Here is a 14,831-nt window from a genome sequence, read left to right on the forward strand (position 1 = left end):
CAGAAGACACAACAGTGTGGATGTCAGTCTGATGTGCTTCAGTTAAAGGAGGGGGAAAAAAAGAGGCTTGCCCTAAGATGCTCGAGCAACCTGACAGTAGCACAGAAAGGGAATTCTGGGAAATAAACCCATCCTGGTGAACCTGGAGCCACTCTAAGAGCTGACTGTGCTTTTAAAACTCCAGGAGCGAGGACTCTGCTGCCAGCTTGGCCAAGAGCCGCCTGCAACTCTACACGCAGGGTCATCTGGACACACCCACACACCAGCCCCAACTGAGATCTGCACCCAGGGTGGGTTTGCAGGGTGGGCGGATCTCACATACCTGGTACTCAGGGATGGACCTCACCGCCTCCACCACGGCCAGGGACATCAGATGCTGGACGAATGGGATCCTCTGTCCCAGCTGGGATCTCAGCGGGATGGAGATGAGCAGGGTGGACAGGGCACACCCCAAGGGGCTCAGCCAAGCGTTCGCTCCCCGCCCTGGAACACAGAGGTCCCCATCAGGAAAGCGGCCACCTCGCCCCGTGGACAGTCCCATGCACCGTGCCCGAAAACGGACTCCAGACTCAGAGCCCCACGTGTGATCAGCCCACACTGATGAAGATGCTTGGAGTTTCTGGGGCTGACTCCAGAACAGAGAAGCGTTTTAAAGTCTGGTGCTGTGTTGCTGAACGGTTTCTGGTAAGTCGTGGAGTGTTCTGCCTCAGTGAGCAGATCATTTACACTTTGATGATTCAAAGTCCTACAGGGTCTGAACATGACTGTGCGCTTAATTGTCACCATCTGGTAATGCCGGCAAAAACAGAGACAGCAGGGAAACCGGGCCGGGTCTGTCCTGGTCCAGGAGAGGTCCTGGACACCACAGTTTAGAAGTGACCCGTATTGTGGTGATGGTCCCACAACCCTGTGAAAATACTAAAGACCTCAGAATTGTATACTTTAATTGGGGGAACTGTATGGTCTGTGAGTTATATCTCACTGTTATACGGGGAGGAAGAAAGGAAGCAGACTTTAGAAAGTAATCTCTGATATTAACTCTCAGAGTTATTTTTCCAAAAATAGAAGAAAAGAAAATGCTCAAAATGAGAGGAAGTTCTTCTACATTCTTTTTTTTAACCACCATCTTGAGGCCCCCTACGCCACCCCAGCTTTGGATAAAATGAATTTTCTCTTTGAGTTATGTCCAAAAGACGTGTTCAAAGGAAAGAAGTGGGAAACAGTGAATTTCTTATTTCGTTCCTCCTTCTGAGAAAGGCATAAGAGCCTCTGAGAGTTAAAAGCACGTTTGGGTTGGCCTGGCACCACGGGGGCGGGGGCAGGGGGGCCGAGTGGCCCCCGAGCACAGAGTCTGCTTGTGGTTGGACCCCGGGTGGATTCTGGGAGGATGCGGGCTCTCCTTTCCGAGGGTCAGCAGGTGGCGGAAGCTGCGGGCAGCTTAGTGAAGGGGCACTGACCACTGGTCATGGACTTTGCCGTGCAGCTGGGGTGGGGGCTGGCAGACGAATGGGCTCTCCACGGGACACTCAACAGGGACCCAGAAGGCACCTCCCAGAGAACCTTCGGGCAAATAAATGTCTCTGTAACACAGTAACGATTCACACACTTGCAATGCTTACAATGTGTCTGAAAGAATTTACAAGATGTAGGTGACGGAATGTTAAAAGCATCCCCAGCGAATGTCCCGCCATTTATAACCATCCCGGTTCAAGAGAAAGCTTTAATTGTACCAAGACTCAGCCTTCTGATCAGTTTCCCTCCCTCTCCCTCCGTTTTCGGGGGTCTGAAAACAAGCACTCCCGACCTGAGTCTTCTCCATGATCAGCTCACCCTCCCAATCGGGCAATCTGGCCGCGAGAGGCGCAGATTTTAGAAAACAGAACAACAGAAACAATGACAAAAGATGACTGACCTTTGCCCTGCGTTTGGCGGACTGCGATGGCTATTAACCCCATTTCCTGCGGGATCTCAAACATCAACCTGCAAACGGTGGGAAAGACTGGTCAGCCGGAACAGGGACACGACCGCGGAGCTTACAGACCCTGTTTGCACTCATCTGCAGGGGTGCGTGGGGAAGAAAAAGGGCCATTTCCCGGGTCTCAAGAGCTACTGACCCCATTCCCAGCCTCTAATAACAAAGGAGAAGAGACTAAGAAAACACCCTTGAATCAAAAAAAGAGTGGGGTTGGGGGTGCCCGCCTGAGCTGTTAGTTCATTTAAGATGTTTTTGACTGGGGGCACCTGGGTGGCTCAGTCCTTAAGCCGCTGCCTTTGGCTCAGGTCATGATCCCAGGGTCCTGGGATCGAACCCCACATCGGGTTCCTTGCTCAACAGGAAGCCTGCTTCCCCCCTCCCACTCCCCCTGCTTCTGTTCCCTCTCTCATGTGTCTCTCTGCCAAATAAATAAATAAAATCCTAAAAAGGAAAAAAAAAAAAAGACGTTGTTCGATTCTATTTCTTTGGAATATCCTATTGATATTTCTTTCCCCCCTGATGTGGTGTCCCTTCTCCAAGTGACAACTAGCAGTTCCTGACATTTGTTTCTACTTACGGTGTGTTTCTGTCCGAACACTAGAACATAATCATAACAGAAGTTTCTGATTATTCAGAAAGCCAATATGGTGGCAATAAAGCCGTTTAAAAGATACACTATCCCTTGAGAACTAATTATGTTTTAACTATAGTAAATAAATCTACACCTTCTGAGAAGTCCGAGAACCTTGGATCATTTCAGGCTTGAGTTCTGCTTTTAAAATGGTTTCATTTAAAAGAATGCAAACTTCCCTTTGGGGATAGGTAGGAAAGTGCCTTGTATCTCCACCAAATGAGTCAACATTAACCTTTTTTTTTTTCAGAAAAGGAAAGTGTGGGGGGCGGTGGGGGGGAAATCTCTCACACCGAGAATTTCCTTCCAGCTACTTTCTACATATTTTAAGTCTGCGTTGGGAAGGCTTTCCTGTGCATTCCCAGAAGGTCCTGACCAGGTCCTGAGCGGGCATGGTTCGTGGTAGGATTTATGAAACAAAGCAAAAATCAGGTTGGTCCACTGTCTGTGCAGGTGCTGGGGACTCTCTGAAATACTTTTGGGGGAGGGAAGAGCCGGGGGAGGGAGGAGAGAGAGACAGAGAGAAGGTATTTATAGGAAGCTCCCAATAAGTTTCCAGAGTTCTAAAGCACTCCCCGAGCAGAGGAGAAAGCGCCCTGAACCCCGATCTGGTGGTGGTTCTTCCGCTGCTCTCAGGGCTCAGGGTAGGGGGTGGGGGGGTCTACAAGGGGTAAGAGGAGAAGCACACTTACAAGCAGGGAACAACACCACAGTGCCTCCCTGCACACTGCCAGCCGGCAGAGCTCGGCACCGGCGCGTGCAGACCGTGGTCACAGGGAGCCCAGAAGACCCCCTCGCTTGCTAAGAGGAGCTGGGTGGGCCATGTCGGGCGGGGACGGCCGGTGCCACCGGCACGGGGCATTCCCAGCAAGCAGGCCTCCTGCCTACGCGTGCCAAGCCCACTTTCCTCGTGCAAGAAGCACAGCTCCAGAAGTATTTCTCTTGGACCCCATGAATAAGCCACTGACACCGGCCGTTCTTCTACATGGTTGAGCTCCAAGAATAAAGCGTCCTTTTCTTGGGCTGGACCAGCGGAAAACAGAAAAGGAATCTTTGTCTGTGCGGGGACGTAACACTGTCTTCTTGGAACCTCATGCTTTCCAGAAAGCTCCTTAAACCTCTCCTTCACCTGGGCTCCGAAGGCTGCGGGGGGTGCCGCTCATGCACTTTTCTAGGGGAGCGTGTGGGGGATGACTTAGCACGTTGTGAGCAGATTGCAAAAGCGCTCTCAATGGCAGGCCATCTAGGATGTTCTTTAAATAAACACGTAGACAGTCGTGTGCCCAGCCAGGGATGGTGATGGCGGAATGAGGCGAGGGGGTGGTGGGGGGGGGGGGGTGGTTTAGAAACCAAACACAGACTTCTAGAACAAAGAGAAATGATTAAGGGAACATATGCAGTCAACGGCCGGAGGTTTGGCAGCAGTTAACAGGGCATATTGATGAGAAGACGGAGTTTGTGCAGCTGAAGGCCAAGAGGAAATTTCTGCAGGGAGGGGACAGCGGGGGAGGGAGGGAAGCTCAGTTTGAGACAACTGGAGGCCACCAGATTGATTTGCGCTATCTGAGATAACTCCAGGGCCCAAACCACACGGCTCACGGTCAACAAAGAGGCATTTATGAACTTCACGAATTTTGCATTTCTGAAAATGAAGTCGCTGGAGTTTGCTTTAGCAGAAAGGAGACCCCAGATATGCCTTCCCACCCCGGCCTGCGGATGTTCTCACAAAAGGAAACAGAAAAAGGAAAAAAGAAAAAAGAAAAGAAAAGAAAAGAAAGAAGGGACACAGCAATCGGGTCCCTGCTGCTGTGGAGTTTCTTTTCTGGTTTGCGAAGGATGTGGAATGAGAGGTTTCGGAGACCGGCGATCAGTGCGCTCCCTCGAGTTTGCCAACGGGGCATGCGGGAAAAGGGCTCTGTCACTTTGCCAATGTGACCACTTTGGTTCCCGAGGACTTCACAGCAGCTAGTGGGTGCCCTGCCAACGGGAACACGCTCCATTTCACCAGGTGGCTGGAATAAAGCTTCAAGAATTAAGACGAAGCTAGAGGACAGGCCAGTAGGAACGTGTGTGAAGATTCTGAAGGAACAATTTAAACGCAGACCCAGGCGATCCACTGGGGGGAATTCGAACCCAAGGAAACAGTCCACATTCCCCACAGTGCTACGGACGTAAAAATGTGGGAATAACTTAAATGTTCAACAGGGAAACACTGAGTACGTTGTGGTAGGTGAGGTCAACCGAATAATTCACAGTCATTAAAAATGATAGTTATATAAAAAATTAAAAAAAAAGATAGTTATGAGGAGCATGTGGGAAGAAAGGCTTGCAACACTCTGCTAAATTAAAAAACCTAAATATACAAAATGACATATACTTCTATTCCAGCTACATAAAACTCAGAGAAAAGGGAGGGAGAGAGATTTATTTAAGCTTCATTTATTATTTATTAGGCCTTATTATGATGATTTTTTTATTTTTATATGTTTATATTTTATTTAATTTTTATAAGATTTTATTTATTTATTTGACAGAGAGAGATCACAAGTAGGCAAAGAGGTGCCCCGATGATTTTTTATTTTAAAATTCCTTTAAGATTAAAAAAAAAAAATTTCTTTAAGATGATTGGTTATCCTTAGAAATTATTCCAAAAAATTCTGGCCAAAAAAAGCATGGTATTTAATGTTTAGAGATATTATTAGTAATTAATTCTTCATAAATATTTCTAAGAAAAGAACTAAAAGATCTGCTTTTAAATTAAATAAGACAGGGGTGCCTGGGTGACTCAGTGGGTTAAGCCTCTGCCTTCAGCTCAGGTCATGATCTCAGGGTCCTGGGATCCACCCCCGAATCGGGCTCTCTGCTCTGCGGGGAGCCTGCTTCCCCCTCTCTCTGCCTGCCTCTCTGCCTACTTGTGATCTCTCTCTCTCAAATAAATAAATAAAATCTTTTTAAAAAATTAAATTAAATAAGACAGTAAGAGTTATCTATAACACCCATTTTATTATGAGCAAAAGTATATTTGATAATATTAAGGAGTAGAAATTCTTAAAATCAATCTCTTCATTTACTTGCAACCAAAGCCTTAAAAATTTTATGCCTTCTGACCCAGTGACCATCTTTCCAGAAATGCATCCTGAGCAGTATTCAGACAGGGAAACAAAATAACTCAGGGGCACAACTGTTCATCACAGCCTCACAATGGGAAAAGCTGGAACAACATGAAAACCTCAGAGCATCGTCACATGAACACTATCCACTCGCCATCAGTGATACAGGCAAGAAGCCCACTGGACGCCGACAGGTGATTTAATCAGAAGGCAAAACCCTATTCACAGCATGGATCTAATGATGTCTCAAAATATACTTTTTTGAGTTGCTAAGAAATACAGCACAAGGGGCGCCTGGGTGGGTCAGTGGGTTAGGCATCTGCTTTCGCCTCAGGTCTTGATGTCGTGATCCGGGGGTCCTGGGATCGAGCCCTATGCTTAGCAGGGAGCCTGCTTCTCCCTCTCCCCCTGCTTGTGCTCTCACTCTCTTGAAAATAAATAAAATTAAAAAAAACTACAACACAGTATTAGCTCTGGTTATTTTGAGGAGTGTAATTATTTGGAAAACAAAACAAAAACAACCACCAACAACAGAAAAGTACAAAGCAGAAAATAAGTCCCCCTTCTCACTAAAAGTGTATTATCTTCTAAACTTTCTCCTCTTTTAAACAAATACACAGCTACGTTTTACAAACTTGGTTTCTGATGGTTAGCGCAGTTCCTCACTGTGGAGCTATGAAAATGATGCTGTATATGAGGTCCGGTTCCGGGCATTCTCATCACAATAAAGACGAACGCTTGGAAGTAGCACGTTTGGTCCCACTTATGTAAGCTGTTTCTTCCCATGTGCATTTCTAGAAGCACACAGGACACACGGCAGCATCCCCAGAAGGTGGACGTGGAACCAGCACATCGCGATTTCAATTTCTTCTTCACGTTGTCCCCTGTCATCTCTGGGGGGGGGGAGATTTCAAGCAGCTTTTATTTTCTTCTTTATCCTTTTCTGGGTTTCCTAGTATTTCTACACTCGGGGTGCATTCATTTTACAACCAGGAAAAACGTTATTTTAAAAAAGATGTGTTTAAACTCAGCTTTGCTCTAAGTGGGTCAAGCACGCACCCGCCCGCTTCCTGGTTGAACAAGCTCATCTCTTTGGAGAGACGGAGTTTTGCGATGCAAGGGCAGCCCACGCGCTGGGTTTTTGCCAGGCTCGCTGCATGGACCCCCCCTCCCGCCCCCCGAAATGCACACGGTGCACGTTCACTGGTGCCTGCCCCTCATTCCCCCTCCCTGGGGAGCCCGAGCCCGAGCCCGAGCACTGCTGACAGGCTGAGTCTGCTCACTGTCCCTGCACAGATGGCCTCCCGGCTGGGGAGGCAGCGGGCCCGAGGCCGCCGGCATCCTTGGGCCATGGAGGAGCTTCATCAACTCGTGTTCTTACGCACAGGCTGTGTCTTTTCTTTGATATCTTTCCCCCTGGGAGTTTCAGCTCTGGCATCTCCTTTATTCTTGGTGTTCACAAAGACACACTGTCAGACAGCACCCCCCACCCGCCATGCTTTCTGTGATAAAGAACCCAGTTAAGAGCGTAGGGATGAGGCAGGAGGAGAACCCAGAAAGTGAGACGTTTATAAGTCCCTATTTCTGATTTTTAATTTTTAAAGACTTTCCTGGAAGATAAATCCCGCTATTCATAACCCCACTGACACCTACGTAGTTCAAAGGAAACAGCGCTAGATCTCATTTCAGAAATTTTTAAAAAATATATGACCTGGCAAACGCCAACCATCATATTCAGGCAGTACTTTTTTTAAAGTTAAAAAGCTAAAATTTCAAAGATATTTTTGTTTTTAAAAAGTTGGATTCTATCCATGCAATCGTTTTTTTTTTTTTTTTAATTTTAAAGCTGCCTTCAATGTAAGACTGTTCAGCACTGATTTTTTAGGGAAAAAAGCACAGCGGCTTTTGTAACACCTCGGGAGCGTGGAGCGTGGAGGGCTCTGGATGCCGCAGTGACTTCTGAACGGGCAGCGAGGCGTGTGGGTGCAAAGCTGGGGTTGACAGTCCCAAGGAAGCACAGTGCCACCCAGGGACCTGGAGATGTTGGGGGAGTAGGAGGGGAATCCTGGCAGGAAAGGACTGGTTCCCCAGGAACTTTGCAAACACCCCAGCAGAGCACACAGGGAATCAGATCAAGATTCAAATTCAAATCCCAGCGTTGGTGAAACTGACATCGAGGACGGGGCTCCCCCTCTCTAAATCTCTCGGGTCACTCGGGAAACGGAACATTTCTTCTGGTTTCCGTAAGAAGGAAACAGAATACAGATGGGGGGTTGGCACTAGGTGGATGCTTAAACATAGAGCTTTCTCTTTGTTGCGTGGATCCTAGAACTTCCTGCTGTCAGAAGACCTCCCGTGACTCTTTCCTGGGCTTAAAGAAGACGGTGGTCAGGAAGAGGGGGGAGCAGTGGAATGTGTGCGTGTTTTAGGACTCTTCAAAAATGCTAGAAATAATGCACACACACCCCCATTCTTATCTAGACATGCACTGGCATCTGCACACGGGGCTACAAAGCATTTAGACTGACACTGGTAATTGCGGTTGGAAAATATTCCCTTTCAGTTCTCGGGTCTCTGAATCCCCTCAGTGAAGCTATAAGCTGTTGGCTGAACTAGCTATTTGGCTGAATTTTACTTATTTATTTATAAGGTGGGTTTTGTTTGTTTGTTTGTTTGTTTTTGTTTTTTTAATTTGAAAGAGAGAGAAATCACAAGTAGGGGGAGTAGCAGAGGGAGAGGGAAGCAGGCTCCCTGCTGAGCAGGTAGCCCAAGGTGGGGCTCCATCCCGGGACCAGGGGTTCATGACCTAAGCCGAATGCAGACACTCTACGACTGAGCCACGCAGGCATCCCTAATGGGCTGACTTTTTAAAAGACAGCACTTTCTTTAGGTGATCACTTGCCATTAATTTTGGCGGCTGACGCACAGAGGCACAAAATACGGCGGTTTGGTTAACATATTCTTCCCTATCTTCTGGCTTTGACATTTAAAGCTCTAACAACCTGTTAGCAGTCCACTCTAGGAATACTGTAAATAAATACACTTTACATCCTGTTCGCTGTCCCCTTTCTTGCTGTTCAACTGTAGGCGAAATGGGAATTTGGACGATCCCCCTCTGGGACCCCCCAGAAGCAAAGGCCCCACCGGTACCTCTGTTAAAGGAGGCCGGTGGGTTGGACCCTCTGGTGGAAATGCTGTTTAATTCCCATATCTCCTAGCATGGCAACCACTCCCGGGTCTTCCGCTAACGTTCCCCCGCTCCCACATCATGATGGAACCTCCACTACTAAATCATTTCATGGCTCGCATGGATCCAGCATTCAGAACGGGGCAACTGTCTAGCAGACCAAGCATTTATTGATGCTGGTCAGTATTATTCAATCCAGATGAACACACACCACTATGTCTTATCCCGACATTGGACCTGAGCATCACCTCTTTCTACCTCTGATACAGTTACAGAATTTGCAGGTGGACAGGAGGCTATGTATTTGGAGACTGTCACAGCACCGACAGCTATGACCTTGACCGTGTCCAACAGCGGTCCCGACCCTAGATCCTCTCCTCCTGGACGCCAGCCTTCCCTGTACAACCAAACGCAGGAACTCCAAGACGATATGCTAAGCCCTCCACTGAGTTACAGGATCTTCTCAACCCACCACTCAGGCCAATCAGAGTGCATCCCCTGCAGCTGGATGTGGAGGGGTTCCCCACGGAGCGTGTCCACAGCCATTGCCACGAGACGTCTACCCCAAGAGAGGGCCTTCTGCTGGGAGGCAGGGCTGCCAGCTCAGGAGACAGACGCTGGTGCTTCTTGAGCACGTGGCGAGCCGACATCTGGGAACCGCTTTCCTGCAGGCACTGGGTAGACTTTCAACATATGAGGAATTCCTACATGACTCTCCCTTGGCACCCAGATTTCCCAAATATTCACTCCTCACCACACAGGTTGCTCCGTCTGTCTGTCTGTCCCTCATTTTTCTGCCCTGAGCTATGTGAGTTGCAGCCATCACATCTCTTTATCCCTCTGTATGTCCGTGTGCTTATTCTACGTAATCAGAGTACAGTGATCAAAATCGGGAACTTCATACTGTGATCTAACACTATTATCTAATCTGGGGGTCAGCAAACCTATTCTATGAAAAGCCAGGCAGTAAACAGTTTCATCTTTGCGAGCCACTGGGTTTCTGTAGGAACTGTTCAGTCCCACAGTCCAGGCACAGAAAGCAGCCACGGATGACACATAAATAAGTAAGTGTGTCTGTGTTCAGCAAAACTTTTTAGACACAGAAATTTAAATTTTGGGGCACCAGGATGGCTCTATCATTAAGCGTCTGCCTTTAGATAAGGTCATGATCCCGGGGTCCTCGGCTCAAGTCCCGCATCAGGCTCCCTGGTCAGCGGGAAACCTGTTTCTCCCTCTCCCACTCACCCTGCTTGTGTTCCCTCTCTCGCTATGTGTCTCTCTGTCAAATAAATAAAACCTTAAAAAAAAAGAGAGAGATGTAAATTTCATATACTGTTCATGTGTCACAACATAGTATGTTTTAAAAAATTAACAGACTTAATTAAAAAAAATTTTTTTTAAGATTTTATTTATTTATTTGACAGAGAGAGACACAGCGAGAGAGGAAACACAAGCAGGGAGAATGGAAGAGGGAGAAGCAGGCTTCCTGCCACTGAGCAGGGAGCCCGATGCGGGGCTCGATCCCAGGACCCCGAGATCATGACCTGAGCCAAAGGCAGAGGCTTAACCCACTGAGCCACCCAGGCGCCCCAGGGCCGTGGTTTAATATTAGGTTCACTCTTTGTACAGCACAACCTCACAGGTTTGGACAAACGTACACCCCCTACGTGGAACAGTTCCCGGCACCCCAACTATTCATCAACTATTCATCCTCCCCCTTTTCCTCCTCCCAACTCCTGATGGCTTCATCGTCTCTGCAGTTCTGCCTTTCCTAGAACGTCGTAGAGATTTTATTCTTTACATTTTGTTCCCAATCATTTAAAAATGTAAAAACCACTCTGAGCTTGTAAGTGGTACAAAGTCGGGCAGCCGGCCAGATTCGGCCCGAGGACCACAGTCTGCCAAGTCCTGATCTCATCTACAGAATGTATCCAAATTTCACCCACTGCCCGAACAATGCCCTGGACGGTAAAGCACAACCTTCCTTCTGGTTTGGGATCGAACCCAGATCACTTGGTGAGGTTAGCTGTCACCTCCCTTGACTGGCTTCCATTCTTTAGTCTTTGTCTTTCATGATTGAGACCTTTTTGGAAGAGTGTTAGACATTACGGGTATTTTGTTTTTTCGTTTGTTTTTAAGATTTTATTCATTTACTTGACAGAGATCACAAGTAGGCAGAGAAGCAAGCAGAGAGAGAGAGGAGGAAGCAGGCTCCCTGCTGAGCAGAGAGCCCGATGTGGGGCTCCATCCCAGGACCCTGGGATTATGACCTGAGCTGAAGGCAGAGACTTTAACCCACTGAGCCACCCAGGCACCCCACGGGGATTTTGTAAAATGCCTCTTGATTTAGACAATCTGGAATCTCCTCCTGATGGGACTCAGGCCAGCATCTTGGGCAAGAACAAAGCTCTTAGTGAGGCTGCATCCTTCCTGGTGCATCATGTCGGGAGGCCCTCCCAGATGCGGGGTCCCATGTTGGTGAGTTAATCCTGATCCACCCGGTTAAGGTGGTATGTGCCAGGTTTTCCACCACAAAGTTACTGTTTTTCCATTGTAATTAACAAGTACTTGTGGAGAGATCAATATCCTGTTTTTCATAACATGCAACCTACTAGTTTTAGCATCCAGGGCCCAATCTCACTTGAATAGATTATTTATTGCATGGTTGCCAAATAATGATTTGATTTCATGAGTTCTTCTGTGTTTACTGGGCGGGATGCTACTGTAAGGAAGACCCTGTTTCTCCCTCACTTATTTATCTATTTAGTTATGTCAGAATGGATTTATGGATTCATATTTGATTTAACAGATTACATGTTTTCCTGTCATTATTTATTTTGATGCTCAAAGCTGCCCCAGATTTGGCAGGTGGAAGCTCCTTGACCCTGCCTGGATCCTGTTGACATGTCCCTGTCATCTTTCAGTGGTTCCTCACTTTCTGGCATAACAAGAGGTTCCTGACTCACTTTCAAATTTCTCCGTCCCAGCCTTGGAATCAGACTTTTCTCCATACAGCTCTGGTTCCTTTTAGCAAAAAATAATATTTATGTATTTATGTATTCATTTGGAGATAGGGGTGGGGAATGCAAGAGGGAGAGAGAGAATCTCAAGCAGACTTCACACTGAGCACAGAGCCCAAGTGGAGCCCCATCCCACAACCCTGAGATCATGACCTGAGCTGAAATCAGGAGTCAGATGCTTAAACTGACTGAGCCACCTAGGCGCCCTGCATAATAATGACATTTATAAAACAGATCTGGATACTAGGAAATAGCAAAAAAGTATGTTCCCTTCCTTACTTCCTTTTTCCCTTCCTTCCTCCCTCTGACCCCACCTCCCACCCCATCCATCCATCCATCTGTCCATCCGTCCATCCGTCCATCTGTCCATCCATCCGTCCATCCATCCGTCCGTCCATCTGTCCATCCATCCGTCCATCCATCTGTCCATCCCTCCATCCATCCGTCCGTCCATCCATCCATCCATCCATCCACCTTAAAAACCGCTGAAGTCCATTGAAAACTCCAATTCTAATTCAACACCACATGGTCCATTCTATTCTCCCTCTTTCTATGTTTGTAACTTCCTTCTCCAGTAATGAGAAATCTGGCTCCCATTATCTTGGATATTTTTACTTAATTGCTCAACACTGTAATACACAGAGAGTGGCTTCAGAACTGCGGACCCCATGCTACTGTGAAAAACAAACTCACTAACCAGCCTTGTATTTATCCGCAGTTCTTTTTGGTCTCTAGCCTGAGGGTACACAGTCCAACTCTGTGTTTACAAATTCCTTGGGCTCCTTCTTCATGTCTTTCACTTTAGTGTGGTTACCTTATTCATCTAAAATAAGGCCAGGCTTAATTGTACTTCTGTGTCCCATTATAGGGTCACTCCTCCCATCCTTGTTTTTTTCCTATTGTAATTTCTTGTTTCTTTCTTATTCTTGGTTCTGAGAATCAGAACTACACAGAAAAGCCTACTGAGAAGTGTCACCTCGTCTATACCGGGAACTCTCCCTCCAACTCCTTTCTGTAAATAACAATTCAACTGATGTCATTAGTTTCTGACTTATTCTTCCTGGTTCTTCCTTCTACACAAATGAATGGATATGTGCACACTATTTCCTTTTCTCCCTTGCAGAAAGTTACCATGTTGCAGATACTCCTGGTCTTTTGGGGTTTGTTTGTTTTTTTTCCCCACTCACTATGACCTGGAAACACTCTGTGAAATCTTAGAGCTCTTCCCCATTCTCTTCCAAAGCTGAGGAGTGTCCCCCTGTGTTCACGTAGCACGGCTTATTCAACAACCATCTTACAGATGGGCATTTAGGTCATCTCCGAGAGACAGCAGACTGAATACCTTTATTCTCACATATTTTTATGTTGTTGAAGTGGATCTTCGGGTAAATTCCTAGGACTGGGATGCAGGGTCAGAAGGCGAATGTGTATGTAGCTTTGTGAGATGCTGCGGGAGTTCCTACATTACGAATGAAACTACCACACGGGATGGCACACCTGTGCCCCCACCACCTCACCAGTACAGCATGACGTCACACCTTTTCCATTTTAGCCATGTGAGCTGATGTTCAGTGTAGTTGTAATTTGCATTTCTCTTACCTGTGAGCTTTTCCTATGTGTAAGAGCCATTTCTATATATAGTATGTGTGAATTACCTGTTCATGTCTTTTGCCCATTTTTAAACGGGCATTATCTATCAGGGAATGGTCTGGCTTTATCTGTGGCGTCTTGCCAATATTTTCTCCCAGGTTATTGTCTTCTGATTTTGTTTATGGTGTTTTTTATTTTTTACCATGCAAAAATGTTTGATTTTTTTCTTATATTTATGTAACTGACTGTATCACTCTTTTACTGCCTCTTGTTTTTGTTTCTTTAGAGCCTACACCCAAGTTCCATAGGAACTCATCCACTTGTTTCTGGTATTTATAGGATTTTACTTTAAGTTTAAATCCCTGATCGATTTGGAGTTTATTTTTATGTATGGTGAAAAAGATGGGTCTGATTTTGTCCTTTTCCCCCCTCAAAATATCTGTCAAATTGTCTAGGATCATTTGTTTAAAAGTCTACCTTTGGCCTACAAATTTGAGATGTCACAGTTATCGAATACTACATTTCTCTATGCACTTGGTTCCATTTCTAGACTTTCTATTTCATTCTGCTGGTCTTTCCATTTATTTATTTATTTATTTTACTTTTACTTTTTTTTTTTTTTTTTTTTAAAGACTCCATTTATTTAATTGAGAGAGAGAGCATGAGAAGAGGGAGGGTCAGGGGGAGAAGCAGACTCCCTGCCATGCAGGGAGCCCGATGTAGTACACGATCCCAGGACTCCCGAATCATGACCTGAGCCAACGGCAGTCTCCCAACCAACTGAGCCACCCAGGTGCTCCTGGTCTTTCCATTTATTCACATGCCAATATCATGCTGTTTTAATTATAGAAGCTTTATAGTGTGTTTTAAGATCCAGCAAGGCTAGTAACACCTCATGGCATTTTATTTTCATTGTTTTCCTGACTTATTGCATATTTACTTTTCTAAACAAATGTTAGCATCCACTAGCTTATTGGTTTTAAAAATGGTATTTTTTGCATAAGTGCATTAAAGGTATAAATTAACTTAGGGAAACGGGTACCTGGGTGGCTCAGTCAGTTGAGTATCTGCCTTCGGCTCAGGTCATGATCCCAGGGTTCTGGGATCGAGCCCCACAGCAGGCTCTCTGCTCAGTTGCAGGGAATCTGCTTCTCCCTCTCCCACTTCCCCTACTTGTGTTCCCTCTCTCGCTGTGTCTCTCTGTCAAATAAATAATTAAAATCTTTTAAAAGAATTAACTTAGGGAGGACTGATATTTTGGTGATCTCAAACTGTCCTATCTACCAGCAGGCAACATCTTACATTTTTTCCAGGTTAC

The 14,831-nt window shown here is 46.3% G+C and overlaps 1 protein-coding gene across 1 annotated transcript in view; it reads right to left on the bottom strand.

The window, feature by feature from the left end:
• The window catches only part of HLCS (holocarboxylase synthetase), a 206,952-nt gene that overhangs the window by 12,888 nt on the left and 179,233 nt on the right, over positions 1-14,831 (bottom strand). The window contains exons 7-8 of the mRNA XM_059392331.1: positions 1,913-1,980; positions 323-483 (exon numbers count right to left, since the gene is read on the bottom strand). Of these exons, the coding sequence (XP_059248314.1) occupies positions 323-483; positions 1,913-1,980 (229 nt within the window). The remainder of the gene's footprint in view (positions 1-322; positions 484-1,912; positions 1,981-14,831) is intronic.

This window comes from Mustela nigripes, chromosome 2 (genome assembly GCF_022355385.1).
Source record: "Mustela nigripes isolate SB6536 chromosome 2, MUSNIG.SB6536, whole genome shotgun sequence".
NCBI lineage: Eukaryota > Metazoa > Chordata > Mammalia > Carnivora > Mustelidae > Mustela > Mustela nigripes.